The sequence below is a fragment of the Cotesia glomerata genome, linkage group LG4, assembly GCF_020080835.1.
Source record: "Cotesia glomerata isolate CgM1 linkage group LG4, MPM_Cglom_v2.3, whole genome shotgun sequence".
Lineage (NCBI taxonomy): Eukaryota > Metazoa > Arthropoda > Insecta > Hymenoptera > Braconidae > Cotesia > Cotesia glomerata.
In genome coordinates, this window is record NC_058161.1 from 14,040,713 (window position 1) to 14,055,152 (window position 14,440).

At 22.7% G+C, this 14,440-nt stretch overlaps 1 protein-coding gene across 2 annotated transcripts; it reads left to right on the plus strand.

Annotated features, from left to right (window-relative positions):
- The first annotated feature begins 179 nt into the window (after positions 1 to 179).
- On the plus strand, positions 180 to 13,020 carry LOC123263660 (elongation of very long chain fatty acids protein 4-like). Of its 2 annotated transcripts, none has more exons than XM_044726576.1 (7): positions 180 to 341; positions 7,138 to 7,219; positions 8,834 to 9,021; positions 9,099 to 9,179; positions 10,522 to 10,693; positions 10,850 to 11,127; positions 12,911 to 13,020. In XM_044726576.1, the coding sequence occupies exons 2-7, from the start codon at positions 7,141 to 7,143 to the stop codon at positions 12,989 to 12,991; spliced, it is 879 nt and encodes a 292-aa protein (XP_044582511.1). In that variant the 5' UTR covers positions 180 to 341; positions 7,138 to 7,140; the 3' UTR covers positions 12,992 to 13,020. The 2 variants fall into 2 exon arrangements, with proteins under 2 accessions (XP_044582511.1, XP_044582509.1); XM_044726574.1 differs by lacking the exon at positions 180 to 341 and adding an exon at positions 6,669 to 6,842.
- The last annotated feature ends 1,420 nt before the right edge of the window (positions 13,021 to 14,440 follow it).

The window sequence follows — 14,440 nt, forward strand, 5'->3', positions numbered from 1 at the left end:
TTGTCTCTTATAGTGTCAAGGCTTTTACTTTAATAAAAAATTAATTCTGAAGAATAAAAAATTATTTTACCTGACCGGGATTCGAACCCTGACTTGTCTGGCCGGTACTAATAGTTCCCTATTAAGCACTTTAAATGCTCCGCTATGGCTACTGACTATACTAGCTCTACGTATTACATTAGCGGAGCGGAAAATCCAACAGACGAATTCATGAATTGAATTCGCCGCCATGTCTAGCACTGTATTGATTTACCGGAGAGTAATGGCCGCCTTACGGAACCCTTCTACAATTCTACAATGAGATAAATTTTGCTTGAGAAATTAAATGGATTTAATATCAGGTAAGTTTTATTCTTAATTTATTTAATTATTTATTAATTGTTAAATTATTTATAAAAAAGTATCAGTGAAAATGAAAACCGGAATTCCTAGTTGATACCAGATAGCGTGTCTGGTTAATAAAACGTTCACTCTCTCTTGATGTAGTCTCGAATAACATCTCGTTACACTCGAGAAATTTTACTTTCGCTGTTTTGTCTATAATATATCGTTAAATGTTTTATTTTATTCATTTTATAAATTTTATATATTTTAGGGCAATATTTTAATTTTAAATTGAGGTTAGTAGGCACAATGCCGAATTTATATTACGGTGATCTTGAAATTTAGGTAACTATTTATACAAATATATGGTTATTGCCTTCGATTCGGCGGATTATTCATCATTTACATTCTTTTAGTTGAATTACGTACTTGAGAGTGATTTGACTTTTTTATCGGGTTAATAGGTTAATTTTTATTTTTAACTCGAGGTTAGGGTTGTTTTATTTCTAGGGTTTATTTTTAAGAAAATTTATCATCTATATTAACAGAATAAGAAAAATTTTGTTTCAAGGATACATAATTAAGAAATTACTTTGTATCTTGTAAAATATTGACATTTTTAAAGATATAAGCTCATCCCGACATTATACTCATTGAGACCTTTCATTTGAGTACCCACATCAATTTTTCATATATTTTATATATTTATATATATTATATATATGTATATATCAAAAATACATGTGGGTACTCAAATGAAAGCTCTTGATGGGTGTAACATCGGGATGAGCTTATATTTTAAAAAATGTCAATGATTAAGAAATGACCTTGTATCTCGAGAAATATTGACATTTTTAAAGATATAAGCTCATCCTGATGTTATACTCGTCGAGAACTTTCATTTGAGTACCCACATCAATTTTTCATATATTTCATATATTTATATATATATATATATATATATATATATATATATATATATATATATATATATATATATATTATATATATATGAATATATAAAAAATATATCAAAAATGCAAGTGGGTACTCAAATGAAAGCTCTTGATGAGTGTAACATCGGGATGAGCTTATATTTTAGAAAATGTCAATGATTAAGAAATGACCTTGTATCTAGAGAAATATTGACATTTTTAAAGATATAAGCTCATCCCGACATTATACTCATCGAGACCTTTAATTTGAGTACCCACATCAATTTTTCATATATTTCATATATTTATATATATATTATATATATATGGATATATGAAAAATAAATCAAAAATGCATGTGGGTACTCAAATAAAAGCTCTTGATGAGTGTAACATCAGGATGAACTTATATCTTTAAAAATGTCAATAATTAAGAAATGACCTTGTATCTCGAGAAATATTGACATTTTTTAAAATATAAGCTCATCCCGAGGTTACACTCATCAAGAGCTTTCATTTGAGTACCCACATTAATTTTTCATATATTTTATATATTTATATATATTATATATATGCATATATCAAAAATGCAAGTGGGTACTCAGATGAAAGCTCTTGATGAGTGTAACATCGGGATGAGCTTATATTTTTAAAATATATGTATATATGAAAATTTGATGTGGGTACTCAAATGAAAGCTCTTAATGAGTGTAACATCAACATGAGCTTATGTCTTTAAAAATGTCAATATTTCAGAAAATACAGTGCAATTTAACAAAATTCATTATTTAATAAAGCAAAATTTTTTTTTATAGTTTACATTATTTTAAGTATTTTTTTTCTTAAAAAAGTATTTTTTTTTTTCTAAGAATTCTTTTGTAGTAATTTCTTAGAAACCTGCAAATTTTTCTATTAATTTAGTAGTCAATATTTCAATTTATAATTTTCATTTAAAAAATACTTAAAAATTTTATTTTCTAAGAATTTATTTGTTTCTAAGAAAATTTAAGTATTATTTGTTATAAAAAAAAATCTTATTTATTTTCTAAAAATTCTTATTCTTAGAAAACTTAAAATTTCACTTGTAATAAATAAATTAATATTCTTATTTATGAAAATATTTTTCGAAGAAAAATTAAGTATTTTTTTTTTTTGATAAAAAAAAATATATTATTGTTTTCTAAGAATTTTTTTTTAATCTCAAAAAACTTAAAATTTAGTTAATTTTTCTAAAATAATTTTTAAAGATTTTTGGTGAAAATTCTTAAAAGATAGAAAGGAAATAAAATTGAAGATATAATCACCAGAAACTTTAATGGGTTGTATATATTTAATATTGTGTTCGTACGGTGGAACAATTTACAATCTACCGGTAGACATTGACCTCGAAAGTGAGTGAGGCGATTGCCTTACGTATTTATGTATTTATGTATTTATGTATGGGTAAATATATATTTTTATATTGGATATCTTATTATTAAAAAAAACGGGAAGAAAGTGCACCCACTTGCTTCAGGTACTTTTATTTTAGCAACGCGGATTGTACAGCTAATGCCTAAGGAATTATATGCCTTGATATTTATGGATTTTACTGTAAAAATACTAAGTCAAGTTTCTAAAAAAAATTACATTTTTTCTGTCTTTTAATTGTAATTTGACAAAAAAAGGATTTAAGAGCCTGCAGGTTAATAATTGCAAGTGTATAATTAACAACTTTTTTAATAAAAAATTATATTGCTCGCTTGTGGAAGATTGTAAAAAGACACATTAATTTTTTAAACAGTTAGATTTATTGAAAATTTTTTTCTTTAATTTTCTGGACTATTTAAAAATTTCTATTGTAATTTCACAAGAAATGTATTGAAAGCTAATAGGCAAAATATTTATTTAAAATTACAATCGGGTATAGTAATATTACAAAACATATATAGATGTGAGGTTACTAATTTTACAAGGTTTTGTAATTTTAAAAATATTTTTAGATTAGCTAAGTTTGTAAAATTACAATACTTTCTTTGAAATTTACTTTAATTGAAATAATAAAAAAGAAAAATTTGATTTAATATTTGTTGTCATTTTATTTTTATGAAGCGCTAACTAGATTTTGCATCTCAGGTAGACCTAATTTTTACAACTCTGATGATATAAAGTGAAAATAATATTTACCCTAACTAAGAATCGAACGCGAGCCGCTTGCTTGCCAGACCGATACCTAACGCTCTACGCCGTACGACCGATAGGTGATTTAACATCTTATTATTCTTACAAGCTAATTTTATGTGGTGATTGAGCTTTACGGCTTATTATTAGTAGATTTCATAGAAATCTAACTATTGCATTGGTCCTCATGACGGAACTTTTGAAAAATTTTGCTATATTTCGACTCAGCTCGTCAAGCGAATTCAGAAAATGCATATGGTTCAAAAGTTTATATATGTATGTATATATATATATATATATATATATATATATATATATATATATATATATATATATATATATATATATATATATATATATCACGTATATCACGTATATACGTGACTGAATAAAGTAGTCAGTACTTGTCTCGGATAGCTTAACTGGTAGAGCCCTTGGCGCGTAACCGAGAGATCTGGGTTAGATTCCCAGTCTGGGCTGTCTGATTATTTTTTCAATTACGGAAAAATCCCCACTGAGTAGGTCCCCCCTTTCCCCTATCCGTTCTTTCCCAACTCCCTTAAAATTTGCCTTAATATGGCACTCAACATACTTATTCTACAGATAAATACCAAAGTCAAGTTCTAAGATGAGCTTAATCGGTCAAGTAATTTAGAAATACGAGGATTTCAAAATTTTTAAAATCATAAAAATTCATATTTCTTCACTTTCTTACTCGAATAACTTTCGAGTGGGATAACTTATTGAAATTCTGTAAAATGTATCTGAAAGCTCTTTAAATAAGCTTCAATTTTAGTACCATATCATATGTGTAGTCGTGAAATTTCTTAGAAATACCAGGATTTCAAAATTTTGGAAATCATAAAAATTTATATTTCTTCACTTTCTTATTTCGTTTTACCTCATGGGTGATGCGGAAATCTGTGTAATGACAGATTTTTTTTTTTTTTTGTATATCCTAGTAGTTTTTTTTTTATTGTTATGAAATCTACTTCCATTTCGGCTGCCGAATGGCCTTTTTTATTATTCACATTAGTTGTGTTATTTGATGCTGTTTATTGATGGAAAATAACTAACTTTTACATTATTTATAATTCATTGAATATTATAAAAATTAAAGTCTAACATATACTCATTAAAATATATTGATTTGGAAATGATCGTTTGAGCGTAATATTAAAATTTATAAAAGATAAATGATGCCTCGAATTTATTATTACAAATGAACAACCATAGACTAAAAATTAGTAAAAATAAATATCAAGGACATTGTTGTTTTTTGATACATCAGCCTCATTTTTGTAAAATTTAAAAGTATTGTTTTTAAAATTGGAAAAGAGTGAAGTAGAATTACAATTAGTGTAATATAATTAAAATTGTCTGGTAACATTACATTGCACTGTGTAATTTTAAAATGAAAATTGTAAAAATAAAAAAAAGCTTTTTAAATTTTTTATCAGATTATTGTAATATAAATTAAAATATTTTTTTGTGATTTTACATACAATTATGCCGAATCAGATGGCAAATAATGTTTGCAAAATTAAAAAGCTTTTTCTTAAAAATTGATCAACAGTTCTGTAATATTACAATGCGTGTTAGGTTTATACATGAAGAATGTAAAATTACAATACATCTTAGTAGATTTTCTGACAGGTGTTGGAAAATTACATGAATTGTATTTTATTTCGCATTGCTATACACTAATTTGTAATTTTACTTATTATTTGTTTTGTAACATGATTGCAATTTTACAAAAATTTTTAACAGTGTACTTTCTTCGCAGATTTATTAAATTTAATCAATTAGTAAAGTTTTAAATTACTATACACATAAATTATCTTGACAATAGTGAAGCGGAAATATGACCTCCGAAGTTGTTTTAATTAAATATATATGTTATCCGATTCCGATATTGTGCAATTGGAATTTCTATTTTGTTAAAAAAACTATTGCGCAATTTCTGGTTTTTTATTCAAAAATAAATATTCCTGGTATTGTTTAATGTTTGCGCTTCCCACCAGATTTATTGATATTAACACGGAAAATATTCATATTTGTACTTCGGTGTTTGCTTGGAATTTGCAAATATGTGATAAATCGCTAAGTGGGAGGGAATTTTAGGTAATACAGGAATTAAGAGGGGAATATTGAAGATTGAGAAAAATTTTTGCGACAATAATTGTAGCTTAGGAAATTTTCTAAGGAAAATGTTTTTATACTATAGGGCTATTTTCAATATTTTAGGAGATATAGGCATTCTATAGTGACTGGATGGAATGCCCCAAAATTAATTCTTAATAAATTATTAAGAATTAATTCTTAACTAATTAATTATTAAGCATCAATTCTTAATTAATTAATTTTTAATCGATTCTTAATTAATTCTTAATGAATGCCCCAATAATTAATTCTTAATTAATCATTAAGAATTAATTCCTAATTAATTAATCATTAAGAATTAATTCTTAATTAATTAATCATTAAGAATTAATTCTTAATTAATTAATCATTAAGAATTAATTCTTAATTAATTAATTATGAAGAATTAATTCTTAATTCTTAATTAATTAATTATTAAGACTTAATTGTTCATTCTTAACTAATTATTAATGAATGCCCTAATAATTAGTTCTTAATTAATTATTAAGAATTAATTCTTAAGTAATTCATTATTAAGAATTAATTCTTAATTTTTAATTAATTATTACGAATTAATTCATTATTAAAAATTAATTCTTAATTCTTAATAATTCTTAAGTAATATAAAAATGATCATAACTCCTAAAATAATGATTTTAGGAAAAAATCATAAGAATCAAAATTTGTAGCTTATAAAATTTCCTACAAAAAACGTTTTCATACTACGGGTCTATTTTCAATATTTTAGAAGATATAGCGACTAATAATATCAACATCCTCAAAGCACCTAAATCACAATCGGAATTTCTTCTCTGGAAGGCTGACCCACAAAAAACTGTAGCTTTCTAACAAAAAGCAAAGATCTCATTGATCTTGAATTAAAATTTGGGACGGTTTACCGTATTTTCCGTCCTCGACAACCAGAACTTCTTCCATTATCTCAACTATTAAAATTCCAGAAATAAAAACAAATTAGACATGCAAGAACAAATAATTATAATGACAAAAAAAATTCCCACTCCGGTTCTATCCGAAATCGGTACGTCTTCCCTTTCCCAATGTTAAGACGCCCAATAACGCACTACCAAAGTCGGTTGTTGTACCACCAGGTTTAGTTAGACCGCGACCCCCATTTGTAAGAACTGAAGTTATAAAGCTCATCGCGACACAGAGCTCAGATACGTCGGTACTCTCGCGATCTAAAGACCGTCGTCAGAAAATATCACAGAAATTTAATTTTAATTTTTTTTTTTTTATTACCTGTGATGTGCTAGTGCTGCGGTAAGTTAATTATTTATTTAGTGAGAGTGTATTTACATTTTTTTTATTAATCCTTTCTCGGCCTTTACTTGTGAAAGTTTGTGATAGGAAACAATTTATAATCTAGAGAAATTTATCATTTTACTTTTAGTTTCATTTTTAGAATATTTAACTTGAAGGAAAAATTTTTAACTAAAAAATAAGAATTGTAATTAGTGCGATTTTACGAGCGTTGTTGATTTAATTATTTTTTCCTGGTTTATATACATTGTTGCTAAGTATTATTTTTATTTCAATTGTTTGTTGTTTGTTTCAGGTGATGGCGAGTTTAATAAATTCTACTGCTACGCTTATTGGTGATGCTTATGATTTTTATTTGTGGACGCTTTCTATATCAGGTAAGAAATTTTTTTTAAGTTTAATTATAAAAATCATATAATTTTATATAAAATTATATTATAAAAAGTCATATAATTTTATATAAAATTATTTCAAGTTTGAAACAATTTATAAATTTTTATAATCATAATTCATATAATTTTATATAAATATTTGTATAAAATTATATCGCGATTATAAGTCATATAATTATATACAACGATTTATATAAAATTATATAAAAATTTAAAAAAAGTTAAATTTATTTACTATATAATTATTTATATGAAATTATATTATTTTATAAGTCATATAATTTTATATAAAATTATATGAAGTTTGAAACAATTTATAAATTTTTTGAATTTTTTATAATTATATAGAATCACAAGTCATATAATTTTATATAAATATTTGTATAAAATTATATCGCAATTATAAGTCTTATAATTATAGATAATGATTTATATAAAATTGTATGAAGTTTTTTTTACTTGAAAAATTGAATTTTGAATTAAAAAATTGAAATTGAATTACTTAGAAAATTGTTGAATTTTTTTAACTATATATTTACTTATATAAAATTATATGGAGTTTGAAATAATATATAAATTTTTTGAATTTTTTTATAATTATATAGAATCATAGGTCATATAATTTTAAATGAATATTTGTATAAAATTATATTATTTTATGAGTTATATAATTTTATATAAAATTATATTAGGATCATAAATCATATATCATTTTATATAAATATTTTTAAAAAATTATGATTAAAAATCATATAATTATATATAACCATTTATATAAAATTATATGAAATTTGAAATAATGGATTAATTTTTTTGAATTTTTTATAATTATATATAATTATAAGTCATATAATTGTATATAAATATTTTTATAAAATTATATTGGGATTAGAAATCATATAATTTTACATAAATAATTATAGAAAATTATATAAAGTGTTTTTTTTCTATTTTAAAAGAACTTTAAAATTTTTTTAACTATATATAATTATATATAATTTGATAATGCAGAATTTCATATAATTATATATAAATATTAACGTAAAATCATATATAGATCAAAAGTCATATAATTATATAAAACTACTTATATAAAATTATGTGAAGTTTAGAACAATGTAAAATAATTTTTACCTCGATATAATTATATATAAATATTTATATAAAATTATATGCGGCTCAAAAGTCTTATAATTATATACAAATACTTATATAAAATTATATGAAGTTTTTTTTATCTAGATTGAATCAATGTATAAATTTTAGAATTTTTTATAATTATATAAAGTCATATTTCATATAATTATACATAAAAGTAGTTATATAAAATTATATTATTGTCAAAAGTCATATAATTATATATAAATATTCATATAGTTTCTTCTTATTTTTTTTAAACAAACATTCTATGACTTTCCATATAATTTTATATAATTATCCAAAACTACTTATATAAAATTATATAAATTTTTTTTATTAAATTTTGAACAATATACACAAAACTCTATCATGAAGAAAAATCATATAATTATATTACATGATTATATCACATTGCTTCATATAATTTTATATAAAATTATACTTTAATTTAAAAAATAGATGAAAGAACAAAAGGATGGCTCCTTGTGGACTCTCCAGTCCCAACATTGTTCTACACAATGATATATCTTCTAATTGTCTGGGCTGGACCTAAGCTCATGAAAAAACGGAAAGCGTTTAAGCTCACATGGCTTTTAGTTCCTTATAATTTTGCAATGACGGCGCTTAACGCTTATATTGCTATCCAAGTAAGTTAATTTAATCAAAAACAATAAATCAATTTAATTAATCAGTTGGTATTAATAATAAATGTTTATTATTCCAGCTTTTTGTCGCTTCTTTCAAATTAAGTTATAGTTATGTTTGCCAACCAATTAGAAATGTTTGGAAAGCTGAAGAATTACAGGTAAAAATAATAATAATAACAACTAGCAACCTTGCAGTCACTATGTGACTGCCGTGATTTATGGACTATAAATAAATAAAATTTTGGTTTATTAAATATTGACTCTTGTTAAATTGCACTGTATTTTCTTAACTATTGACATTTTTAAAGATATAAGCTCATCCCGATGTTACACTCATCAAGAGCTTTCATTTGAGTACCCACATGCATTTTTTATATATTTTTCATATATACATATATATAATATATATAAATATATGAAATATATAAAAAATTGATGTGGGTACTCAAATGAAAGGCCTTGATGAGTGTAACATCGGGATGAGCTTATATCTTTAAAAATGTCAATAGTTCACAAGATAAAAGGTCATTTCTTAATTAATGAAAATATATTTAGCATCTAATTAATTTTAAAAAATTTATAACAAATAAATGATGGCAAAAAAAATTTTTAAAAATGAAAAAATGCAATGTGATAAAAATAATTTTTTTTTTAATTTAATAATATATCAAATTTTGATATATTTTTCATATATAAATAAATATAACATATATTTTGAAGATAGAAGCTCATCTTGATGTTACAGTCATTGAGACCTTTCATTTGAGTACCCACATGCATTTTTGATATATTTTTCATATATACATATATAATATATATAAATATATGAAATATATGAAAAATTGATGTGGGTACTCAAATGAAAGGCCTTGATGAGTGTAACATCGGGATGAGCTTATATCTTTAAAAATGTCAATATTTCTCAAGATACAAGGTCATTTCTTAATCATTGATATTTTTAAAGATACAAGCTGATCCCGATGATATACTCATCAAGGCCTTTTATTTGAGTACCCACATGCATTTTTGATATATTTTTCATATATACATATATATAAATATATGAAAAATTGATGTGGGTACTCAAATGAAAGGTCTCGATGAGTGTAACATCAGGATGAGCTTATATCTTTAAAAATGTCAATATTTCTCAAGATACAAGGTCATTTCTTAATCATTGATATTTTTAAAGATACAAGCTGATCCCGATGATATACTCATCAAGGCCTTTTATTTGAGTACCCACATGCATTTTTGATATATTTTTCATATATACATATATATAATATATATAAATATATGAAAAATTGATGTGGGTACTCAAATGAAAGGTCTCGATGAGTGTAACATCAGGATGAGCTTATATCTTTAAAAATGTCAATATTTCTCAAGATACAAGGTCATTTCTTAATTACGTATCTAGAGATAGAGCATTTTCAAATGCAGCTTACTTATCATAAATTTACAATAATAATATTGATAATAAATAATTATTTCTAGATTGCAAATGCAGTGTGGTGGTATTACTTCAGTAAATTACTCGAGTTTTGCGATACATTTTTCTTCATATTACGGAAAAAAGACAATCAATTAAGTTTCTTGCATGTTTATCATCATTCAACAATGTTCTCATTATGGTGGATCGGCATTAAATGGGTGCCTAGCGGGTCTAGTGAGTAATTACATTACAATTACAAAGATAACTGTATTTGCGTGACAGTTACTGAATTTATCGTCGCAATTATTGTTATCAAAAGTAAAAGATAAACAAACATCAACTCAAGCAATATAATAAATAGTTCATTTTTTTTGCTATTCTTGCCTGCAGCATTTTTACCGGCGATGGTAAACAGCTTTATCCACGTCCTGATGTACTCGTACTACGGACTAGCCGCTTTCGGGCCAGAGGTCGCTAAATATTTGTGGTGGAAGAAATATCTGACGATACTCCAGCTGATTCAGTTCACAAGTGCTCTAGTTCTGGGGATCAATGGCATCAGGTCCGGGTGCGACTTCCCGCTTTGGATGCAGTATGCACTTGTGTTATACATGATCTCATTTATTGTGTTATTTGGTAACTTTTATACCAAGGCTTATATTGCCAAGGTAAGTTTCTTTTTTTTTTATATATAATTATATTAATATTTAATTTTATATAATTATACATAACTATTTTGTAAAAAATTATATCAAAGTACAAAAAGTCATATAATTATTCATAAAAAATTATATTGATAGTCAAAAGTCATATAAGTATATATAACTAGTTATATAAAATTATATGAAGTTTTTTTTATCTAATTTAAAACAATATAAATTTTTTGATTCAATATAATTTTATATTGTAGGTCATATAATTATATATAAGCATTTATATAAAATTATATCACAATTAAAAAGGATATAATTATATACAACTACTTTTAGATAATTATATTACGGCTAAAAGTCATATAATTTTAAAAAATTATATTGACAGTCAAAAGTCATATAATTAATCATAAAAAATTATATTGATAGTCATAAGTCATATAATTATATATAACTTGTTACATAAAATTATATGAAGTTTTTTTATCTAATTAAGAACAATTAAAAATTTTTCGATTCATATAATTACACATTATAAGTCATATAATTATATATAAGCGTTTATATAAAATTATATCACAGTTAAAAATTATATAATTATATACAACTACTTGTAGAAAATTATATCAAGTCTGAACGTCATAATTATATGTATAACTAGTTATGTAAAATTATACTGAGATATAATTATATAATTATACATAGAAAATTTTTTTAGAAAATTATATTAAAGTACAAGAAGTCATAATTATATATAATTACTTCTATAAAACTATATGATTTTTTTGATATTTTGAAACAATGCATGAATTTTTTTGATTTTATATAATTATATAGAGTCATAAACCATATAATTATATATAAGTAGTTATAGATAATTATATTAAGGCTAAAAATCATATAAATATACATGACTATTTTGTATAAAATCATATCGAGGTACAAGAAGTCATATAATTATATATAAGTACTTGTATAAAATTATATAAAGTCTTGTATAGTTAAAAACAATCATTTTTATGATTTTATATAATTATATAAAATTATATTGAAGTCATAAGTCATATAATTATACATAACTAGTTATATAAAATTATATTTAAAAAAATTTAATAGTAATTTAGTATAAAATTATATCAAGTTTCTTTTTTTCTAGTTTGAAACAATTAATTTTATGACTTTGTATATTTATATAAAATTATATGGAGCTCATAAGTCATATAATTATTTATAACTAGTTATATAAAATTATATGAAGTTTCTTTTTGTCTATTTTGAAATAATAAATTAATTTTATAACATTATATAATTATATTATAACTTTATATAATTATATACATAAGTGGCTATATAAAATTATATTATAGTCAAAAGTTATATAACTATATATAACTAATTATATAAAATTATATGAAATTTTTTGAAGCTTTAAAAATTTTTTAGAATTTTATATAATTATTTCTATCTAATTATATTACGATAAAATTCATATAATTATACATAACTACTTATATATAACTATATAAAATTTATTTTCTATATTTTTTAAAATTACGTAAATTTCATAACTTTTAATATAATTTTATATAATTATATTTTGACAAAAAATTGTATAATTATATATAAAACCTTATATATAATTATATAATATTTTTTTTCTATATTTTTTAAAATTAAATGACTATTTAATTAACCTTAAAAAAAGTCATATAATTTTTCATAAAAATTTATATAAAATTATTTAATTTTTTTTATTTTGAATTGTAAACAATAAATAAATTTTCTATAAAATTTTCAGGGAAAACAAGCATATTCAAACCATCAAGCTCGAGTAAACGGCCGACAAAATGGCGTCAACGGAGTTAAAAAAGTTCAATAAAAAAAAGACAAATTAAATAATAATAATAATAATAATAATAATAATAAAATAAATACAATAATATATTACAATAAAAATGAGGATAATAATTTAAGTATAAAAAATTCTTTTTACAGTAAAATAAATAAAAATCAGCACAATAATGACGCGACATTACTGAAGACTAATGCGCGTGACACTTTCATAAAAAAAAAGAAAAAAAAATTCTAATAAATGACTGTAATAATTCTTGGACTTAAAATGATGACCGTGACTACTTAAGTAATAAATTTTGTACTTAATTTTTTTAAGGGAATATAAATAACAATACAATTTATATATAAATATACAATTAAAAAAAAAAAACTAGACTAATGTAAATAATTAAAAAAAAAAAGCACAAATTAAAACTTAAATGCTTATTTAATACTTTTAATAGAATTTTATTTAATGTTGTTTTTTTGATAGTTAAATTTTAGTTTATTATTATTAATATCGAAGGATATTTATTTATTGTTTTTTACTGCAATAAAACTGCCATTGGATGATAAATTAAAAGGACTTTTATAATATTGGAGATTTTTAAATTTTGTACGGTATTTTTTCAAAATTTTTTAAGCAATAAAAGTTGTTATGTTTAATAAAAAATTTGTTTATTTTTTTTAACCTTAAAATAGCAAAAATGTAATTTAAGTTACTAAAAAAATGGATGTAAATTCTAAAATATTGATTTTAGGAAAAATTATAGTGTTTAAAGCGTTTAAAGTACTTGATAGGGAACTATTAGTACTGACCAGACAAGTCAGGGTTCGAATCCCGGTCAGGTAAAATAATTTTTTATTCTTCAGAATTAATTTTTTATATAAGTAAAAGCCCCTGACACTATAAGAGATAAAGTTATTATTTGATTTTTTTTAAATCAAATATAAATATCGTTGAATTTTGTTTGTAGCTCAAGTAATGTTTTAACTAATCAATTTCTTTTTTTAAAATGATAGTGATATTTACTAATTAATTTTAAATAATTAAATAGAGTATTCTTACACCAATTATTGACAGGTTAAAAAATTGATTGATCTAATTATTGACATACCTTAGCCCCAATTATTGACACCTATACTAAGGCCTAGAATTATCTGCTTATTCTTATTTATCGAAACCAATTAAGTAATCAATATTATTAAAGTTTATCAATAATAATTTCCATAAATGATTAATTACTATTAAAAATATAAAAATTAATTTTAAAATAATTTATTAAATCAACAGTTCAAACTCTTACAGTTAATTTTTTAGGTTAAAATAAAAAAAAAAGCGTTATAGCGCTGTCGACTGGCTGCCAATATGTGATTCAACTTAAAAATTATCAACTAGTTATTGACACCCATTATTTAAATATTATAAAGGAAACAATTAATTTCGATTGTTCAATTTTATTAATTTTTCATATATTGTTAATTAAAAAAAAAA